The sequence below is a fragment of the Lissotriton vulgaris genome, chromosome 7, assembly GCF_964263255.1.
Source record: "Lissotriton vulgaris chromosome 7, aLisVul1.2, whole genome shotgun sequence".
NCBI lineage: Eukaryota > Metazoa > Chordata > Amphibia > Caudata > Salamandridae > Lissotriton > Lissotriton vulgaris.
In genome coordinates, this window is record NC_141695.1 from 330,791,549 (window position 1) to 330,813,494 (window position 21,946).

General features: G+C 47.9%; 1 protein-coding gene across 1 annotated transcript in view; it reads right to left on the reverse strand.

Annotated features, from left to right (window-relative positions):
• The window catches only part of LOC147701502 (transient receptor potential cation channel subfamily M member 4-like), a 363,218-nt gene that overhangs the window by 203,474 nt on the left and 137,798 nt on the right, over positions 1 to 21,946 (reverse strand). Inside the window, exon 3 of the mRNA XM_086930188.1 lies at positions 2,864 to 3,041. Within this exon, the coding sequence (XP_086786314.1) occupies positions 2,864 to 3,041 (178 nt within the window). The remainder of the gene's footprint in view (positions 1 to 2,863; positions 3,042 to 21,946) is intronic.

Genomic DNA, 21,946 nt, shown 5'->3' on the forward strand with positions numbered 1-21,946 from the left:
AGGGCGACCAACCCTACAATTTCATAGGGTTGAAACGTTGACTACTCTCATCACCCTTACCAACTCCTATCGCCAATCAGGATTTGTACAGATATTTAGGAGTTTGGTTTTGTGCAATAATATAGTGACATTTGCATATTTTTTCGCGTGACTCAGATTTAGGGGGACCATCTCAGGAATGTATATATGAATATTGACTAATGGTGTATATAAATGATTCCTGTGTCTTAATTCCACTTTTTTCACTGAATTCCCTCACAACACTTCCCTCCATTTTTCATATGTGGGCATAAAATATTTTGATAAAGCATAAAAATGTATCTTGGATACATATCGCATAACCATGAAAAGGTTGATACAGGTGCTTTGTGAATAAAAACATCACATCTTTGATTTGTTTTTTCCTTTCATTTTTCTTCTATTTATACTAAATCCTTGTATTGTATATAAATTGTTCCTTCAAGTCCGGGACCCTTCTGTCCATAACACTTGTCCACCCAGGTCCCAGTGACTTTGTCTGGGTTCAACCCCGTTCTATGCAGCATCATATGCATTCATGGCATGCATCATGATTTCACTTGCATACTGCCTAACCTGGTTAGTCCCCCCACTTCTTTTTTTAGGACTTGTGCCCTGGACAGGAGGTCAGGGGAGTGATAGACTGGTATGACAGAAGCAGAAGGGCGGGGCAACAGAAGGGCAGGGGTGGAGACGGAAGCATGGGTAAAGACAAAGGCAGGGAGAGAAACAGAATGGGAGGGGAACAGACAAAGGTGCAGGAGTGAAAGAAGCACGGGTAAAGATACAAAGGCCGGCAAGAAACAAAGTGGCAGAGGTAGAGACAGAAGCACAGGAAAGACAGGAAGGCAGGGGAGAAACAGAAGGGCAAGTGGAGTGAAGGAAGGGTCGGGGAGAAACTGGAGGCGGGTTAAAGACAGAAAGGCTGGGAAGAAACAAACAAGCAAGGAAAGTGACCGATGGGCATTGAGGAGACTGAAGGGTAGGAGAGGAGACAGAAGGGTATGGGGAGAGTAGGTTATAGGAAAAACAATGTTGGGGAAGAGACAGTCGAGGGGAGAATCATATGGTCGTTGAAAGAAACTGAAGGGAAAGAGGCACTACAGAAGAAGGGCAGTAAGAAAAGGTTCGGGTATTCCTAGTTTTCCATCAGCATCAGCAAAAGGGTTTACACAGTGCAAAAGGTAAGACCTATTGGCTTGATTTTTTTAGGCCTGATTCAAGGTGTCAACAGATGAAAAACACCCAGTTTTACAAAGGTTATAGCCGTGGCTGCCTCAGATTGAAGCATTGTTAATAATCTGCAGTTGCATCTATTTTCGTTGAAATCTCCAAAGTATGCAGCAAATAGTGGATTGTGCGGCTAATGCAGCAAATTCACATTTACAAATAAAAACGCAAGGCAGTGAAGCGTTTCCAATTGCCCGGATTACGAAACAATGGCACTTCCAATATTATAAGTTCTTATCAGTTTCGGGTGCCTGAGCTGCCTGCAGTTCTAAGAGTTTGATCTTCGTGCAGTTCTCAGAGTTTGATCTGTATGCGCTACTAGGAGTTTGACCTGTAAACCTAAGCACACCGTTTCCGCCTCCAGTGCCCTTCCTCGTGTCACGCAGCTGCCGCTGTGATGTGTGATTAGCAGTGGGGCGGCGCCATGGGCGGGTCAGGCAATCCACTCGGACAGCTGCTGTTGCACATAGCTGAACTGTGAGTCAGGCGCTCGTGAGAAACATGCTCGTGATAAAGCACCAACCGGGCGAAGACAACAGCCACGGCCTAAAAGTAAACAAGGCGTGTGTTCAAGGTACAGAAGAGAAACGCCATCCGCGCCTCCCACGAATGAAGGGATGGAGCACGGCGTGAAGATGGAAGAGAAAACAGTAAACCCCAAGGGGCAGAGGAAGGAAAGGGGGAAGCGAAAGAAGTGTACTGAGACAGATTGAGCGAGATAGAAAGGGACAGGCAAGCACAGGAAAAATGAACAAAAAAATACATAGCAACGACCCAGAGAAAGAAAAAAAAAGTAATAAAGGACAGATGATAGACCAAGAGAGAGAAACCGAAATGAGTAGAATAAAAGCAAGAGAAAATATTGAAGAAAACAAATAAAATTAAAAAAAATCTGCAACTCTTTACTGGATTAAAGTACCAAACCAATTATTTCCTGATCTGTCAAATATTATATTTTGCAATAGATTGAAGTATTCTCCTAAAATGATATTGGGTGAGAATTAAGATTCCAAAACTCTTGAAAGATTCTTGAAAGCCCTACGTTGAGATGAAGCAGAGGCATAAATACCACCTGCTACACCTTGCCTTTTTCTGAGCAAATCATTGCACCACTTTTCCTTTGTATTCAAATGCAAAAGTAAATGGATTTAGTATTTGCTATTGTGCAAATCACCTAACAAGAGTGCTGTATGATCAATAACAAAGCTCAATACTCAAAACGTAAACACAATGTTTCCATTAACAAAGCAATAAATAAAGTCATTACATAGCTTTTCACATATTCATGCTACCAGCGATCAAGTGAATAATCAGAACCTTGCAGGATAACCAACCTGCACAAGAAAAATAGGTAAAAGAAACTGCTCTAGGCTACCTGTGCTTTTTTTTGGGGTAATCACAGTTTAAATGTCACTCCCACATACCACAACACAATCGGAATCAATCTCACGAGTACATAATTGGGACGACACAGTAGGAAAAATCCCCACCATAACATCCTTAAAGAGATGTGGCTTACAGACAGAAAGAGAATCATTCATAGAGGGCATGTTCGAATATAATGACTCGATAAAATCTCCCCGGAATAAAAATATTGCTCAAGCAGCTATCTCACCTTGCTGATTTTCTTGCCGGCACCTACAAACTCAATGTCTCCAAAGGCGTCCGTTGCCTCTTCAGTTGTATGCTCGTGCGTGTCCCATTTGCTGACAATCGCTGCTCCGAAGTTATCCTCCATCGCTATAGGCACATGCTTGTTCCTGGGGGCACCACATTGGCAATGTGGCACAGACCTGAGGGGTTAAAAAAATATCCAGATAAGAACATAAATCCCCTCATTTCATACTTAAAGAACAGTACCAAATAAAGACCGACAGGCTGTGGGAAGACAGCGGAGAAAACCATCCGACAAGACTTGGGGCCCGATTTACATCTTGGGGGATGGGTTACTCGGTCACAATGGTGACAGATATCCCGTCAGCTGGAATATAACTCCTATAGGATCTACATCAGACTCAGAGTCTTTAAACAGAGTGCTGCTGGTTTGGAGGCGACTGCTGTTGGTAAAAGTGGTGAGCCAGTGCTCTCAATGTGCAGGCTTCCAAGGCCAGAAATGGATAAAGATGCCTCTGGTACCACCTAGCCACCGGTTCATCACCACTGTGTTTCATAAGGTGTGGCAGGAAGCATCAGATCTGTAAACATAGCTACCTTCTGTAGCAGACTGCGAAGACCGATTAACTCAAGTCCAATCTAAGAACTAGGGAAGAACTCCTGAGGACCGCCGGCGACAACTAAGGGTATGGAGTATCTCATTAGAGTCTACTGCTGTATAGTAGGGTACAGCTGCTACTGTTGTCCAATAGATTACCTCTGGATCCCATCAGGATGCACTGCTGTCTATGGGAGCATAATGGCAAAGTACTGCTTAGTTTAGTATATTCGGGGCTGTAAGAGGTTTACTACTTTTTAGTGCTGCATTTCGAGGACTGTGAGGTGTACTTCGGTCTAGTGGAGCATAAGCGCGTTCTGCCCCTTAAAGGGGTATCTTTAGGAACCTATGGGTATACTTCAATTCAGTAGAGTATCTCCAGGGCCATTTACTTTTGCATTTGAATCAGTTGGAACATAAGAAAGGAGTGCCGTGTAGTAGGGAATACCTGAGGAGCTCGGAGGTGCATAGTGGTTCAGAGACCCTATGTGGTTTAGTTCGGAGGTCCTATGTTTACTGTAGTAACTCTGGCGATAAATGGTAGTACTTTCTAGTACCACACCTTTAAGGTGCACTGCTGTCAAGTGCAGCATCTCTGGGGCTCTATCCACATGTACTGCTGTATTGCCGGGCATAGGGCAGGAAATACTGCCATTACCATGCCTCTCACTACCTATAGTAGACAGGAGCTCATGGCTATTTGTGCCACCTCTACCACTTGTAGTTGCAAACAAGACATCTCAACACTGAAAGGCCCGGTGAGTTGCAGAGAATGTCATAGAGTCTTCCACTGGACGCAAACCGCTGCACACACTACCAATGATGCAGAATTAAAAGGGGCCCTGATTAATGCCAGATCACTACCGAAACACGCACTTGACATCTACGATGTAATTTTAGAAGGGAATTTAGACTGCCTGTTCATTACGGAAACGTGGCTCAAATCATGGTCTACTCCAGATATAGTGCATGCCCTCCCTCTGGGATATCAGATTCTGAGGATGGATAGGGAGGAAAACCGGGGTGGGGGAATAGCAATTATATACAGAGATTCATTCAACTGTACTATAATGAAATTACAGGAGCTTAAGGATGCGGAAGGGATGGGCTTTTTACTTAAGCTTAATTATTCCTTTACGTTTGCAGGCGCTTTGATTTATCGCCCCCCAGGCCCATGCAAAGGCTTCCTGGAAAGCATTGGGGAGGCGCGGAGTTCTCTGGCCCTGCGTTTTTCAAATTTCACATTACTCGGTGATATCAATATACATCTTGAGTCCCAAACCGATGCTTCAGCAATTTCCTTCAGGGACACAATGGATGTGTTAGGCCTTAATATATGCATCACGCAGCCCACGCACAAGGCTGGACACACGATTGATTGCATATCGACCAACCTACAAGAACTACAAATCAAATGCCCCATAGTCCAAATATGGACAGACCATACTTTAATACCTTTTGTATTACCATTCAAAACGATTAGAAAAAATAAACTGGCAGGGAAAACAACCCATTGCAGGCAAGGAGAATGGAAAGCCGTCATAAAACACCCAGAATTAATTAACATGGCGAAGGAACATGAACCACTATGGTCAGGACAACAGGAAGTAGACAATGACATCTTTAGGAAATGGATGTCAGAGCTGAAAGAGAAAGCAGCCCCGGCAAATCGTAAACCTAGGCTAGCTGCAAAGAAACAATCAGCACTGTGGTTCAACCCCATGTTAAAAATCAAACAAGGAGAGGTACGAAGAGCTGAACGCAGATGGAGGATAAACTACTGCAATGAAGACCACAATAATTATAAAACAGCTAGAAGTGCATATCATGCACTGATTAAACAAGCAAAGACAAATGTTTATACCGCAGAAATAGAAAATGCCAGGAATAGACAAAAAACCATCTTCAAAATTGTTAACAGCTTCAACAAGCCCAAAATACTAGAACAGGAAATCCCGCCCTCGGAGAGTCTGTGTAACATTATTGCAGACTACTTTGAAGATAAGGTGCTGGGCCTTACGAAGGACTTCAATACTCCCGAGGTTATGGTAGAAGACGAAAACAAGGGAAGGAACCAGTTGGAAACCTTCCACTCAATCAGCATGGAGGAGACTTCTAAGGCAATCTTAGCTGCCAAGTCAGGCTCTCCTTTTGACCCATGTCCCCCAGCACTGCTACACATGATTGTTGAGGTAGCTAACCCAGTATTTAATGGCATCGTAAATTCCTCCTTGGTCACAGCAAATATTCCATCAGAATGGAAACTAGCTGCAGTCAAATCACTACAAAAAAAACAACTGCCCGATCCCACCACATTATCAAATCTATGACCAATATCTCTACTTCCAGTGCTATGTAAAATCACAGAGGCCGGTGTAAACAAACAGATTACCAAGTTCCTAGAAGATAATGAAGCATGGCATCCCAATCAATCTGGCTTCAGGGCACAACATTCCACGGAATCTGCCCTCCTGCTCACTTCGGACACCATTCGTATGGCACTGGACCAGGGAAAGAAGGCCGTCCTGATTTTATTAGATCTGTCGGCGGCCTTCGACACGGTTTCGCATGCCATCCTGATTAATAGGTTGGAAACATCTGGCATCTCCGGCACAGTGTTAGAATGGATTAAGAACTTCCTGAGTGGCAGGAGACAAGTAGTCACCTTGGGCGAATTTCGATCTAAGGAGAAGCAAATAAAGATGGGAGTGCCGCAAGGGTCGAGCCTTAGCCCGACACTGTTTAATGTTTACACTGCTCCTCTAATTAAGTTAATATCGACATTTGGAATTGATGTAGTGGCATATGCCGACGACACTCAACTGATACTGGTCCTGGACAAAGATACACAGGAATGAGAAGAAAAGCTCAAATGTTGCCTTACTGCTACATTCAATTAGATGAAGTCTAATCATCTAAAATACAACACGGGCAAGACGGAGATTGTGCCCATGGGCCTGAATAACAACTTCGTCCCCAAAACTTGGTGGCCGGAAAAGGCAGAAATCCCGCCCCACACAACTGAGTCTGCACGGAATCTAGGTATCGCGTTCGACAGCAATCTGTCTTTTAAGCAGCAAGCCCTGAAGGTCGCAGGGACCTGCTTTGCCATCATCAAAGGACTCAGGAAGTTTTTTGATGTACTTCCGCTGGAGGCCAGAAAAACTGTAACAGTTGCCTTAGTGACATCGAGGATAGACTATTGCAACAGTCTATGTGCAGGGACCACCAAAACAATCACCCATAAGCTTCAAATGGTGCAAAATGCAGCAGCCAGGCTAGTTCTTAAATGGCCGAAGAAATCATCTGCAACATCGGCACTAAATACACTGCATTGGTTACCAGTAACCAATATGGTCCTTTTCAAAATATTGATAATTACCTTTAGAGCCATCCATGCCCTAGGACCAAAATACTTACAGCGGAGATTTGCTAGATACCACCCTACACGCACTCTTCGATCGTCTAGTGCGAACTTGTTGTCGGTCCCCATTTTCAGGCTTAGCACGAGAGGCGGCAAATCACTCCCAGTACTTGGAGCTAAAGCTTGGAATACTCTCCCCCCTTCTCTACGTGCATTAGACAAGGAAAAAGACTTCAGAAAGGGACTGAAAACCTGGGTCTTTAAGCTACAGGACACTTGCGCTAGAGCCCTAGTGTAACAGTTGGATGAGTTTTCACCTACCACCAACCTGTTTCCTACATCTCTGGATCATTATCTGGCGCCTAGATGCTCCTTGGAGCGATTGCTGCGCGTTATAAATGTTCACTTACATTACATTACATTGTGGAGTAACTTGGGGGCCCTATCAGTCCATTACAGGGTTAGAGGGGAATTCCTGTCCAGCGGAGTACCACTGGATCTCTATGAGGCATACCGCTCTCTACTGAGTACCTGTGAAGACAATCAGTTAAATCTGCATTGAGTAAAAAAGACTTAGTCAGGTACATGTATTGTTTATGTGATGTAATTACCATGCCGCCATACAGGTTACTTTCCAGTTGCTTCTCAGAACTTTGAAGTATACAAAATATGCAAACAACGTAGTTACCTCCGGGGTCAATTTATGGTATTAGCCTAGGTGAAAATTAGTGTTAGTAATGGGTTTATTTCAATGCAGTACGGTGGTCTTCTATGTTAGGGTGGAGTTTGTCAGCTATTCTGTGTAGGATATTAAAGAGAGAAGTGTTAAGTGATGGTATACTGAACTGGGTAAGCATCCAGTAGGTCATGGTCTACCTGTAGCTGGTGTTGGGAGAGCCAAAATTAGATGGTCTTTACTTATGGTGACCTCCATTATAAACCACGGATTAATGATAGTCTTGATTGTGGATAAATTCTTAGCCTATGGTACTGTACATAAGAATCTCCCCCTTTGCCCCCGTCATCTAAATGTCAGGAAGTTGCGGATGTCCATTGTACACGCGAGCCAGATTTTCAGTGTAGACTAAAAAATTACCATTTGAATGTACATACATTTATCCCATAGCCCATATGGTTACTATGAAAATTTGTCATGCCCTTATAGACAAATGTTTAACACTTTTGAGGTAGATCGTCTGTGTGCCCAGTGATCAGACTGCCCTGGACGGGATGAAATGAGTGGGAGGAGATTCTACAGTTATAGTAGTTACCAACCCCAGCGGAATGCACAACCCTTAGCTGGGGCAGCTGTGCGCTTAAAAAATGGAGTTAACATAACATAACATCCGTAGGAACACCGCGGCTGACAGGCCAAAATTAGGTATTGCACCTTGAATAACCTCTTTGTCCCACTTGTAATGGGCCTGTAACAGGTGAGAAAAATCCTGCCCATTGACTGAGCCACTCATATTGAGGGCCAATGTGTAGCAATTTACCAACATAAGAATATGAGCGTTGGATGACTGTGGGGTGAAGGACATACAGCATTCGCAACATGTAAGGGAGCGGAGGAAAGCAAGAGATTCAAATAAGGAAGAACAAGTTGCTACAAAGTTTGTTGTCAAACATAGCACAATATGCAAAGAGTTTGCTACTGTTAAGGGATAAACATTTTTCAAGGGATTATCTTCATCCGACACGGTTAGCTGTGTTTAATTTATGACAGTGGTTGCAGGGGATTGGGACAGTTTTGATCATCAAACATTGCTATAAAGTGAGAGACAGAGTGAGAGAGAGAGACAAATAAGAGAAACTGATGGAAGATAAATACAGGACCACAAGAAAATAGTGATAAAAAGGAAGAAGGCAACTGCACGTGATCTTGTATTTATTTGGCGAGCTATCCTAAATCAATATAAAATATCGATCTATCATCCTAAATTTCCTTTATGGGATAACCCAGCACTTCCGGGAATTTTTCATGAGGGGGGTGGGAAACAATGGGCTAATCTTGGTATTGAAAACCTAGGGGACTTATACAATTCCAATGGTTTTTTAACATTTGATAGACTGAAGCTTATATATGATTTAGTAAAGTGTATGCGATGGAAGTATTACCAGATTCGTGATTATTTTGTACTAAGTATGAAGCTTATGGTGGTACTGACTCCGATATATGGGATTATATATATTGAAGGGAGAATAAATCGATGGTTAGCATTAGATACAAAAGTTTTAACTCTCATAAGGAAAGTGATTGTGGAAGAATAGCTGCACGTTGGAGCCAGAAAATGGGGAATAATATATCTGCTAGCACTGTCTCATCTGCACTTAGCGATATTTGTAAAGTGGTGCATTCATATAATTTGAGACTCCCGCATTATAGAACTATCTGCTTTTTAGGTCTCAGCCTAGCGTACACTGCGCAGCAGTGTCGCGCAGCCGAGATTTTATGTTTACTAGTATTGGGGCTTGAACCCGCCCCTCTTCTCCATTGGCTGGCTTCCTAAAAAAAGACCAGCCATTGAAGGAGAGAGGCGTCACTCAGTTCAAGACCGGATTCTGGGGGGTGTTTTTGATGTTCTTTCTCTTTTCTTTCTCTCCTCTTCCCATTGGCTGGAATTTTACATTCCAGCCAATGGGAAGAGGAGAGAAAGAAAACCACGCCCACAAATGCGAAAATGGTGGTGCTTTCCTGAAGCCATTTGCCTGACCGCCGCCGGAAGTCGAGAAGCTGCCGAGTCCTCCGGTGAGTGCTCGCTTTTCTTCCCTCTCTTCCCTGATTGTGCCTGTGTTCTTGCCCCTCCTTGTGCATCTGCCCCCTCGCTGTGCTTGCTCCCCCGCCTCCTCGTTCGTTGTGCTTGCTCTCCTGCCCCTGCCCCCTCGTTCGTTGTGCTTGCTCTCCTGCCCCCGCCCCCTTGTTCATTGTGCTTGCTCTCCTGCCCCCCCCCCCTCGTTCGTTGGGCTTGCTCTGTCCCCGCGAGCACCGGAGTCGCAGCATCGGGAGCAGACAACCAAAGTAGGAGCTCGTGGAGAGAGAACTGCACCGGGAGCAGGAGCGTCGGGAGCACCGCACCGGGAGCAGGAGCACCGGCGCCGTGAGCAGGAGCACCTCACCGGTAACAGGAGCACCGGCGCCGTGAGCACCGTCCACAGGAGGAGCTGCAGCAATGGGAGCACTGGAACCCGGGAGAACGGCGGGGGAGGCCCGAGCCGGGCTGCCAGGACCCTCTCACACCTGAAACATGGAGTCAGAGACCAGCCCGTCTCCCCACAAACTGCACATCAGGCTCCCCTGTCCTGCAACCTACTGCCCCCGGTACTGCACTGTAGCGCTCCCTGCCCTGCATCCTGCACCCTGGGGACCTCAGCGCTGTATCTAAGGACCCTGTGCATTGCTCCTACCGGCCCCCACCTAGTGTAGTGCATCCTACACCCAAGAACACCCCGAGCACCACTGCACCCACAGACCACCCTGCACACGAGAGTGTCTGCACAGCACTGCATGGCAACTGCAATTCGCTGGAGTTCGCCGCCACTAAACAACTTTGTGCGTCCTCTCCTGCACCGCCTCCATGACCCCCACTTCGCACTGTGCACCTCAATTTATTTTATGGAAATCCCTGTGTGATCCTGCATAGTCTCTTGACTTCGCCCCCTGCAGAGCAGATAGCAAGGCCTGGAAGCCCCCATACAATCTATTTGATCCACATATTCAACATCCTACCCTCTACTCAGCACGCCAGCCCCCTGTTCAGTGCCATAGGCCCCACCACTCAGCATCCTAGCTCCCACCTGTGCAGCAAAACCTCGCCCACGTGCACAGCCCTGCCCCCTCCTGTATCAACCAAGAACCTCCATGCACCTCACCGCAGGAGTATCCCTCACCGCACAGATACACAGTTTTCCCCGCACACCACCCTGCCCCTCCACAACGCGACATCCCAGCCCTTCCCTCCACAGCATCTCAGCCATTCCCCAGGCTCAGCATCTCAGCCATTCCCCAGGCTCAGCATCTCAGCCATTCCCCAGGCTCAGCATCTCAGCCATTCCCCAGGCTCAGCATCTCAGCCATTCCCCAGGCTCAGCATCTCAGCCATTCCCCAGGCTCAGCATCTCAGCCATTCCCCAGGCTCAGAATCTCAGCCATTCCCCAGGCTCAGCATCTCAGCCATTCCCCAGGCGCAGCCCACCCAACCTCACCTGCAGTGTACTTGCTTCCCTGTTACAGTCCGTACCCGCGCCACACCACCCTGGCCCTCCGCAGCGCGACATCCCAGCCCTTCCCTGCACAGCATCTCAGCCATTCCCCAGGCTCAGCATCTCAGCAATTCCCTAGGCTCAGCATCTCAGCCATTCCCCAGGCTCAGCATCTCAGCCATTCACCAGGCTCAGCATCTCAGCCATTCTCCAGGCTCAGCATCTCAGCCATTCTCCAGGCTCAGCATCTCAGCCATTCCCCAGGCTCAGCATCTCAGCCATTCCCCAGGCTCAGCATCTCAGCCATTCCCCAGGCACAGCCCACCCAACCTCACGTGAGGTTTACTTGCTTCCCTGTTACAGTCCGTACCCGCGCACTTAACTATATTTTTAAGCCCAGTGTTTAACCATATTAATCTAACCTCACAACCCCTGCAAAAGCCTATTTTAGCACACCCTTCAGCTCCTATGACGCTTTGCCGAGTCAACGAAGCAGCAATGGCATGACGCTTTACAGAGTCACCTAAACACCAATATGACCCTGTCCTAGCCCCCAGGCCCCCTCCCTTGCACAGTCCCTTAAGCTCTTCTTTTGCACATCCCCCATGCTCCTCACTGGCACTGTCCCTTTCCGTCTCCATTGCACAGTTTCTTAGATTCCCTAATTTCCACAGGCTCCTCCCTTGCACGCCCCTTTACACCCCCGCACTGTCCCTCGCATTCCCTTGCTTGCACAGTCCCCTGTATTCCCTTGCTTGCACAGTCCCCTGTATTCCCTCACATGCACACTCCTCTACCGCTGATCACATGCAGTCCCTCAGGCTTCTCCCATGCACTGCTCCAGACTCCCTTGCACGGCTCCATGCTCCCTTGCGCAGCGCTTAGGGCACTGTGGCCACTGCCGGATGTAACCTGCCCAGGCCCTCTTGCTGCGTTCTCAGTTCTGCAGTGCCACAGGTCTCACCTCGCACTTCACCTTGACGCCTTTATCTCCCTTTTAACTGATCCCAAAGTGTCACTTGCATCGCCCATATTCTCATATTGCTCAGCCCATAAGCCCCCTCTTACACAGCCTCCGAAATCCCCTCGCAAAACTTCCTAGGCCTCTCTCCTGCACAGAGTTATGGAGCCACTCCACTCCACTCCACTCCACTCCACTCCACTCCACTCCACTCCCACCTTTTGCACCACCCGCTAGGACCCACCTTCACAAGTGGCTAAATCCTTCCCTTGCCCAGACTCCCTGTGAGCCCACTGATCAGCCCAAGACTACCCTTAAATTCCTAGCACATTACCTGCCATCCCTCTGCCAGATTAGCCCCATACTCCACCACAGCTTCATAGTCGCAGGGTCCAGGTCGGGTCCCCATAGGGTGCCCAAAGTTGAAAGGAACCCTCCCACATCCACCTGGTCCTTCTCTGAATTGGCGCTTCCTCTCTGCTCTGTCCTTGTTCTGGATGGTGATGCTCGCCTGGGATACCCGCCTGGCTGGTTCGGCTTCCCACACTCATTAGTTTCCCTAAGTGCAAGTGCTTTTTTACCTTTCTACACTGGATCCAACATTGACCTTCTATAAGTGCGACAGTTCTGTGGGCTAGCAGACCAGTTTGTCCCGGAGACCGCACATTGCATAGATTCGGGTGCAGATTTAGAGGATATCCTTTCGACGTTTCTGGAGTTGGATTCTAACCACCATGACACCTGTCTGTACTCTTGAACTTAGTACTGGTTATTCAGCAGTTCATCATCTCTTAAGGTTCTTGAGCTCCATAAAGGATTAGTTTCTTACCTGGATTCCATGCCCTGATTTCCCACCCTGGCCATCCCACTCAAAGGGCCATGAAGCCACTTGAGAAGTTTCTGAAGAAGCAGACTTCGCACTTGGCAGGAGGAGGCCGGGGCCCGCTCACTGCAGAGACGCCAGAGTGTGTCCTGCATTCTTTCCGCCTTCCTGAAGGAGCAGATGCCACCGGACCATGCTGATGTTTTTGCTGACGAGCCGGGGCCAGAAGCAGCAGATGGGCGCTGGCTAGAATTGCCCGACGTGCTCAGATCCCCATCCTCAGACGAGCTGTCCCCTTGCGAGCCACTGACCCATTCTGGAAGTCCCCCGTTACTCTTGCCAGACACCCCGGAGGCGCTGCTGGGCCATGCCCTGGAGCAGCTTCTGGGGGCCGCCCGTCATAGCCCCACTGCAGGTAAGTGACCAATGAAAGGGAATGGGCTTGCTCTAGTTGAAGGATCTGGAGGGGCACAGTTATTATGAATATTTACTTTGTGTGTATATAACTGTGAGCTGGTAGTACCTGCACACCTTGACAACCTCTCTCTACTAGAGTTGTGCTTCTTTGGAACCGGTCAGAATGGCAGCACTGGGGCAAGTTCTAGGAGTGCAGCATTTACTCAGCAGTGCAAAATACTCCTGCATCTTAAAGCATCAGACAACATTGACTGTAGCTCTCGCTGACTGGTTTTGGATAGAGGCTGTTACTCACACATCCAAGTGCAAGTCCTCTGGAAGTTTTAGAGCGAGATAGTTATTTAGCTCTTTAGGGTCCTGGGGTTGTGCATCTGTGCCTCACTTTTCTCTATGTGGCACCAGAAGCTTTGCATAATGTCAACACCATTACTTCAACTTACCACTAACGTGCTTGTGCTTGCTGTTCTGCCCCCTTGTTGCTTGTGCTTGCTGTCCTGCCCCCTCGTTGCTTGTGCTTGCTGTCCTGCCCCCTCGTTGCTTGTGCTTGCTCTCCTGCCCCCCCCATTGGTTGTGCTTGCTCTCCTGCCCCCCCCTCGCTGGTTGTGCTTGCTCTCCTGCCCCCCCTCGTTGGTTGTGCTTGCTCTCCTGCCCCCGCCCCGCTGGTTGTGCTTGCTCTCCTGCCCCCCTCGCTAGCTGTGCTTGCTCTCCTGCCCCCCGCTGGTTGTGCTTGCTCTCCTGCCCCCCCTCGTTGGTTGGGCTTGCTCTCCTGCCCCCCCCTCGTTGGTTGTGCTTGCTCTCCTGCCCCCCCACGTTGGTTGTGCTTGCTCTCCTGCCCCCGCCCCCCCTCGCTGGTTGTGCTTGCTCTCCTGCCCCCCCCCTCGCTAGTTATGCTTGCTCTCCTGCCCCCCCCTTGCTGGTTGTGCTTGCTCTCCTGCCCCCCTCATTGGTTGTGCTTGCTCTCCTGCCCCCCCCCCTTTGCTGGTTGTGCTTGCTCTCCTGCCCCCCCCTCCTTGGTTGCGCTAGCTCTCCTGCCCCCCCCTCAATGGTAGTGCTTGCTCTCCTGCCCCCCCTCGTTGGTTGTGCTTGCTCTCCTGCCCCCCCTCGCTGGTCGTGCTTGCTCTCCTGCCCCCCTCGCTGGTCGTGCTTGCTCTCCTGCCCCCCCCCTTCGCTGGTTGTGTTTGCTCTCCTGTCCCCCCTCGATGGTTGTGCTTGCTCTCCTGCCCCCCCACCTCGTTGGTTGTGCTTGCTCTCCTGCCCCCCCCCCTCACTGGTCGTGCTTGCTCTCCTGCCCCCCCCCCCTCGCTGGTCGTGCTTGCTCTCCTGCCCCCCCCCCCATCATTGCTTGTGCTTGCTCTCCTGCCCCCCCCCTCGCTGGTCGTGCTTGCTCTCCTGCCCCCCCCCCCCTCGCTGGTCGTGCTTGCTCTCCTGCCCCCCCCCCCATCATTGCTTGTGCTTGCTTTCCTGACCCCTAGTTGATTGTGCTTGCTATCCTGCCCCCTCGTTCGTTGTGCTTGCTCTCCTGCCCTGCTATTGGCATTGTAAATGACAATGCCATTTATTTATGTTTTAAAAACAAAAACATAAAAATAATGTCATGAGCAATGCCAATAGCTCTAACTTTAACACCTCTGCTGCTTGAGATGATCTTCTGCTGTGCTGGGCCATAACAGAACTGGGTGTGGTCATGACGAGCTCAGCTCGTCATGACCACACTAGCACCGTGCCTCATGACGAGCTGAGCTCGTCATGAGCACGGAAGGGGTTAGGAATGCAGAGACCATTGCATTGTAAATACTTGTTATATTATACTCCTGAACGAATATCCAAGAGGGCATTAAGTAAGACTACTAGTGATCGGACTAAATGCCCGAAATGTGATATGGTGGCAGCTGATCTACAACATATGTTTTTTTCTTGCCCAATATTGGGAGAATTCTGGCAGGGGGTGGTTAAAGTTCTATCTCAAAAATTGGATAGACCCATCTCGTTTACAGTAGTGGATATATTAATGGGGGGACATAATAGAGACTCTGACCAGAAGGATTAAATAACTATCTTAGTGGGCTTGTGCTAGATTAACCATAGCCCGGGCCTGGATTTCGAAAAGACCACCGGCGGTGATGATGGTGGGGGTTGGTGAAAGATATACATAATATGGAGTTTTTACTTGCTAAAGTTAGGGGAGTTCAATCACTTTGTAAGATGAAAAAAATCTGGGGAACATTTATGTAAAGCTTGGCCTCATTTTGTATTTTGTATAAATGTTTTTGTTGTATCTTACCCATTGTTGCTGGATACTAAGAACTTGTATCATTAATGCATATTGTTAGACCCGGCCTCGTGGCGTGGTCCTCCCTGACCCGTAGCAACACCCTTCCGAGCTTTACCCCACAACAAACCCCCGAGTCCCCCAGCCTAACCGACCCTTCCCTCCATGTTACCCATGACCATTCCAGGACTTCCCCGTCCAGGCCTCCATCTTCCCGGCCCGTAGGCCCTGTGTGCCCACTTCCCGGCACCTAAGATGGCCGCCGAGCCAGCGCGGCCTAGGCCAAGAGGCTTGGCTGGAGAACCGAGCACCCCCCTTGAGTGAGAGAGGAAGAAGCAGTATCGTTCACACCTCCGATCTCTCCTCAAGAAGTGGGTTTTGATCGCCCCTCCGGCCGCCCGGAGGGCTGGCTCCACGCCTGCTGTGTGTCTGGGACTCCTCCCGAACCTGACATGAATGGATCAAAGAGCCGCGTGGCAGGAAACCCCAACAAGCGGCTCCCAGGTGCTAAGACCCCTGCAGACCAGAACTCCGGAGATCAAAGGGGAACAGCCGTATAACTGGGGATGCTCCGGGACTATTGAGAGATTATATTCTGGAACAACGAGAGCCCTGCTGACGTGGTCGCGGCTCGATTGGCAGAGAAGGACTTCTGCTGGAAACCACCTGAGCCCTGCTGAGTGACTCGCGGCTCCCCTGCAACCTTGGAACACCTGAGCCCTGCTGAGTGACTTGCGGCTCCCCTGAAAATTGTAAGACCTCCGACATCGTGCTTGAGCCCTGCTGAGTGACTCGCGGCACCCCTGCAACCTTGGAACACCTGAGCCCTGCTGAGTGACTCGCCGCTCCCTGACTCTCCTGGTCCGGCTGGACCCTGAAAGATCGCCCGTATCCCCCGGCTCGAGGATTGAGAGCTGTGCGTCGGATACGCAACAATATTGACACTGAGCCTATAAGACTGTCCCGCTACCCCTACCCTGACCGAGACTCTTTGAGCTCTTGCTCTGCTTGTATTACTTGCTTCCTCTGATCATAAAGATCCCTTAAATCACGAGATAAAGAAACGTTCTCAAGAAGCTACGGTGTGGTGTCGGGTGGTGCTTGTGTGGTGTGTACGATCCTAGATTCGAGACTCTCCCCCTGAGAAGTCTCCCGCCAGCGCTCGTCTTCGTACCTAGGGAGGTGGGTCCCAGGGTGGTCAGGTACACTCCCTGCCCTCCCCTGAGGTCGCCTTCTAACACATTATATAATAATTATTCTTAATTTTTGTTCATTATAAATGACCTCCTGTTAATATTTTTTTTCTTTTTTAAAGGAAGAAGGCAAGAATAAAAATGAAACATGCAAGAATAAGGTAAAGAGAGAAGAAGCGTATGGAGGTCAAAGAATAAGGCCTGCGGTGGAGTTGACTCGCTGCATTTGTATTGGGCAACAGTTGGACCAGTACACTTAATTTGTTTTACAAATTTAAGCATTGACTGTCAGGCTAGTTCTCCAGGCTCTGGACCCTATGGGACAACTAATAAAATAATGTAACAAATATTGAAACGTGTCCCTAAAACCACAGTAACCAAGCATTACTGCAAGCTCACTGAAGTGCTGATAACCTCCACGATAGGCTTTGACTCTTAGTGTTAGGAGGGCGAATAGTCAAGAATGAGGACCTGCTTTAAGGTATGGCAGTCTTTACTTCGTCTGGGAGGGTGGCGGGTGACATGATGTTATATCTGCCATCCTCGTGGACAGTAGACCGCCATATTTAGAGCTTACTCTCAAAGTGGGAGCCTGTTTTTTGAAGAACAATTAACTAATGACCCCCACTCCCAAGGCATTGTTTTTCCCTCGGCTGGGGGAGTGGGTTCATTTTTATTTTTATGTTTGTCATCACCAGCTTTTCCTGGCAATGATGAACAAGAAAAAAGGCTGTCAACCCTAAAAACGGCAAGTGATCAGATGCCATTAAGTCAATGTGCAACACACCGTCAGGTAAGAATAGGTTTTCCAGTGGCCGGAGTCAACCGGGGCACTGTCGACAAATAGGTGATGGTCTGACCAACTCTAAATAAGGCAGGCGGACCATGGGTTTGGTGGAAAGGGTACTCCATAACAGAGTATGCCCGTCAGCTGTCCTCTAGGTCAGGCCCTTAGCAATTTAGGTCGATATAGGTCATAGGCTCCTGTACAAATAAATATGAATGATACACAGTAATTTCAAAGTCCAGGCACTGCTTTGACTTTTTAAAACATACACAACTTTTCTATGCTTTGATACTCAAATGCATATTAAAACTAATTTTGCCGTGAAGAAAGTTACTTTTTTTTAACATAACAGCGAAACAATCGGACTCTTTTGGGGTGACAGCACGTCAAATACATGCAGTAGAAATTCAAGGAATAGAATGGTGTTTTGATGTTATATATATGCGGCGTAGGTTGATGCTTGCTCCATGCAAGCGAGTTGGAAAGTTCTGCTTGGCCTTCAACTTTTTTAGTCTTGTTGTTTTAGATGTGGGTGTTGGTGAGGCAGAGTTCCTCAATAGGCAGCTCTCTGGCCACTCCCTGTCAGAGCTGGCCTGGGCCTATGGCAGCTGCAGTAGGTGTGCACGTTTGATGTAATTGGCTTATGCACTCAATCACTAATAACACATGCAGCTATGGTCCTCAAGCACAAGGGGTAAACTTCAGATCATGAAAAACAAAGGGTAAGACATTCAGTCTTATGAGAGACAGTCTCCTTGATTGGGTGTGTCGACACGCCACACAGAAGTGTAGTGAGGTCACACAGAAAGTATTGCAGGTCACAAAATAGTGCTATTCACAAGAGTGAGGAAAAATATCCCTGGTAGCCATTGTTTTGGAAGTGGTTTGAACTGTGAGCTTTTTTGGCTCAGCGGAACCAGCTAGCGGCTTGTGCACAACCTATATATGTCCCAAGTTAGTTCCTGAGCAGGGCTGGGAAATGGAATCAATACTGTTTCGGCCATTCTCTTTTTCCAGGCACTGGTCTTCACACTAGGGTTTAAAGCAGCTGTGACTTTGTTTCTTGAACTAAATAAGGTAGATTATCCGTATGCTAGACAGCCTGCTCCCCTTACTTCAGGTCTCAACAACCGGCCTTTAGCTTCAGTCCTTGGTTGTGGCCCGGACTCTATGGGAGGACAGATAGGTTTACTGCCCCTGGTCCAGTCCCTTCTCTGAGCAAGTGCACAATGTTTATGCTTGAAGTCAAAATGTGAACTGGATATAGGATTCACAAGGCCAGTTGATATCCTCCACCAGTGACACTTGATGCTGAGACAACCACTCACTCAGATCTTGTGAAGCTATTGATATCTAGAAGGGATCCTAACAAGGCTAAATACATATTTATTTAGTTATGGTTCAGTTCTCTGGTAATTCTCAGGTCAGGTTCTCTAGAGTAGGTAACTACAGGGTCACCGGGCTCGCTTAGCCAATGTTCCGAAGCCAGGTCTGCATCATAAAGTAAACCTCGCCTATGCTTCCTTGACTCTGTAGGAGAGTGTGCAGGCAGCCATAGTTAATCTCAAAGGGGGTGTTCATTTGTAGGAAGACTGATTTTCTGACAGAGTTGTGTGATAACGCGTCCAAACAGAGTAGAATATCTCTTGCAATATAGGTTTACAGTAAAACTAATCAAAGCAGCGGAAACACACAAAATGCAATATCCAACTATACCATATGTAATACAGTAAACAATTACTAAACCAGTAAGCTGCAGTGAGAATGGTGATCTTGGTTGGAAACTGACAATCACGCAGAGCAGGTTGCAAAAGAACTATACAGTAATAAAACCAGGACTCCTGTAGAAACACAATAGATATTGTTCACAAACAGTTAATGTTCACAACACTCTTGTTTGGGAAATTGAGGACTCACCTGAAATCGAAAAGTCAAGGCACCAGTGCATTGCAGTAAGGAAAAAAAGTTTTGCAAACACAGGCACTTTATGTATGTCAATTTGTATGCCTCTATGTACATATGTATATATGTATGTGATATTTATATAGCAGAACCCTCGCTGAAAAGCAAAGGAGCACTTTATAGGGCAAGCAACATAGTTAAATTGTGACTGGAGGTAGCAGGTCCCTAAGAATCAAAGGGGACTGTTATTGCACTTTAGCTCGTTGCTAAATTGGAATAAGGTTGGGGCAGTCTTTATGGATACGTGGAACGTTGATCTAGATCCTGGGTGTGTAGATGGAGAACTGTTGCCTTGTTTTTTTCTCTTTTGCACTTCTTTATCTTTAGTCTGATGGTGCACTGGCTGTGATATGCTGATGGCCAAAGAGAATTGTGAGCTTTTCAGCCAGACAACTAGAGATGCTGTTCCTGGTGGCATTGTAGATGGTGCAGTTGGTTTTCAAGATTGTTTAGGCCTGCATTGAAGAACAAGTTACTTACCTTCGGTAATGCCTTATCCGTTAGACTATATCTAGTCGCAGATTCCATACCTTTAAATTTCCCAGGCATCAAACTGGATCCAGAAGATTTTCCATAAGTAGTACCCCTGCTAGGTGGTGTTGTTCAGCTCCGCCTGCATCGTTGCCATCGTCCTTACCTAAAGTGAAGTCCGCGGGCCCTATATAGGCAGCACCCAGGTGCGTGGACATCAGTTTCTTTTAATGACTTTCCACCATAGAAGAGCAAAGCCATGAAGAGCACAGACCACTGGTGTGGAAAACTAGTGCCCTGAATGGGATTAGCCCTGTCCCTAGAAATCAGTTTGCAGAGCGGGGAGGATTGGTGAGTCGGTAAGAAATACACGACTAGATAGTCTCTACCTGATAAGGCATTGCCGAAGGTAGGTAACTTGTTCATCCGATGGAGACTTCTAGCCAAAGATTTCTTACCTTTGAATAGATACCAAAGCAATACCTCCCCTGAGGTGGTCTGCGGACCAATTTCTCACAAGGAAGTCTTGCAGGACCGAACAGGCGAAGTACCCATCTCTATGGACCCGACTGTCAAGACAATAGTGTTTGGTGAACGTGAGCAGGGAAGCCCACGTTGATGCTTGGCAGAAGGCTAGAACCAGAACTTCTGCGTGCAGCCTTAGCTCTGGTGGAATGGGCTCGCAAACCTTCAGGAGGTAACTTTATGGCCAGTGCACAGTAGATTTTGATGCAAAGTATGACCCACTTAGAGTTGGGCCACTTCTGCGCGTCTGGACCCTTCTTCACACCAACATACCCCACAAAGAGTTGGTCATCCACTCTGAACTGCTGTTTGTGGGTCCAGACAGTGAATTTGCTCCTCTTCTTTAGAGTGGTGTGGTGAAGTATACAAGGTAGGTAGGCTGATTGATTCGCCTACATGAAATGAGATGACCACTTTTGGTAGAAAGGAGTCCCTTGTGCGAAGCACTAGTTTGTAAGAGTAGGCTGAGAGGTAAGGTGGCTTGGATGACAAGGCCTGCAGCTCATTCACTCTATGAGAAGATATAATCGCTACAAAAAGCTGTTTTGATTGTTAGAAGCCAGAGAGGCTTGAAAGGAGCAGACATTAAAAAGTAAAAACAAGATTATGGTTCAACTGAGGCATAATACAAGGTGAAGCAGGGGAGAGATGGACCAGACCTTTTAAGAACCTATTTACAATAGGGGGCTTGAACAATGAGGGTTGGTCAGGCAGCCCCAAAAAGGGAGAAAGAGCAGATAGATAGCCCTTAAGAGTTCAGAGCTGAGCCCTGGTGAGCAAGGGAAAGAATGAACAGTAAGACTTCAGGGAGGGGAGCAGAAGGGGGGCGGGGGGTCACTATCTTTACCTGCACACCATGCCACCATTTTTTTTTTAACAACGGCAGACATATACCAGCTTGGTTGAGGGAAGTTTAGCTGCCATTACAGACTTCGGGAGAAAGGTCAAAGGCTGTCAACTGTTGCCACTCAATCTGCATGCAAGAAGGCAGAGAGTGGACAGGTTCAGGTGGAGAACTGCTGTTGTGACAGAAGATCATCCCGAAGGGGCAGCCTGATCAGAGGATCAATGGCCATGCTCAGTAGCATAGGATACCAGACTCTCCGGGCCCAAACTGGAGCCACAAGGATGACTTGGGCCTAGTCATTCCTGATCTTCTGGAGTACTCTGAGCAGAAGTGGTATGGACGGAAAGGCGTACAGGAGGCCTGAGCTCCACTCGAGGCAAAAAGCATCTCCGAGCGAGAGCCGCCTTGGAAATTCCAGCACACAAAACTGCTGAGATTGCACATACTCAGCGAAGGCAAACAGATCTAACCAGTGTTTTCACACTGTTGAAAGAGACCTTGCACCACCTCCGAGTAGAGACACCATTCGTGATCCACTAGGCATCGACGGCTGAGTTTCTCTGCTCTGGCATTGAGAGAACCAGCCAGGTGTTAAACCACCAGGGATATGTCCGTCTGTTTAGGCCATGTCCAGAGGCACAGGGCATCTTGACAAAGGGGCCACGAC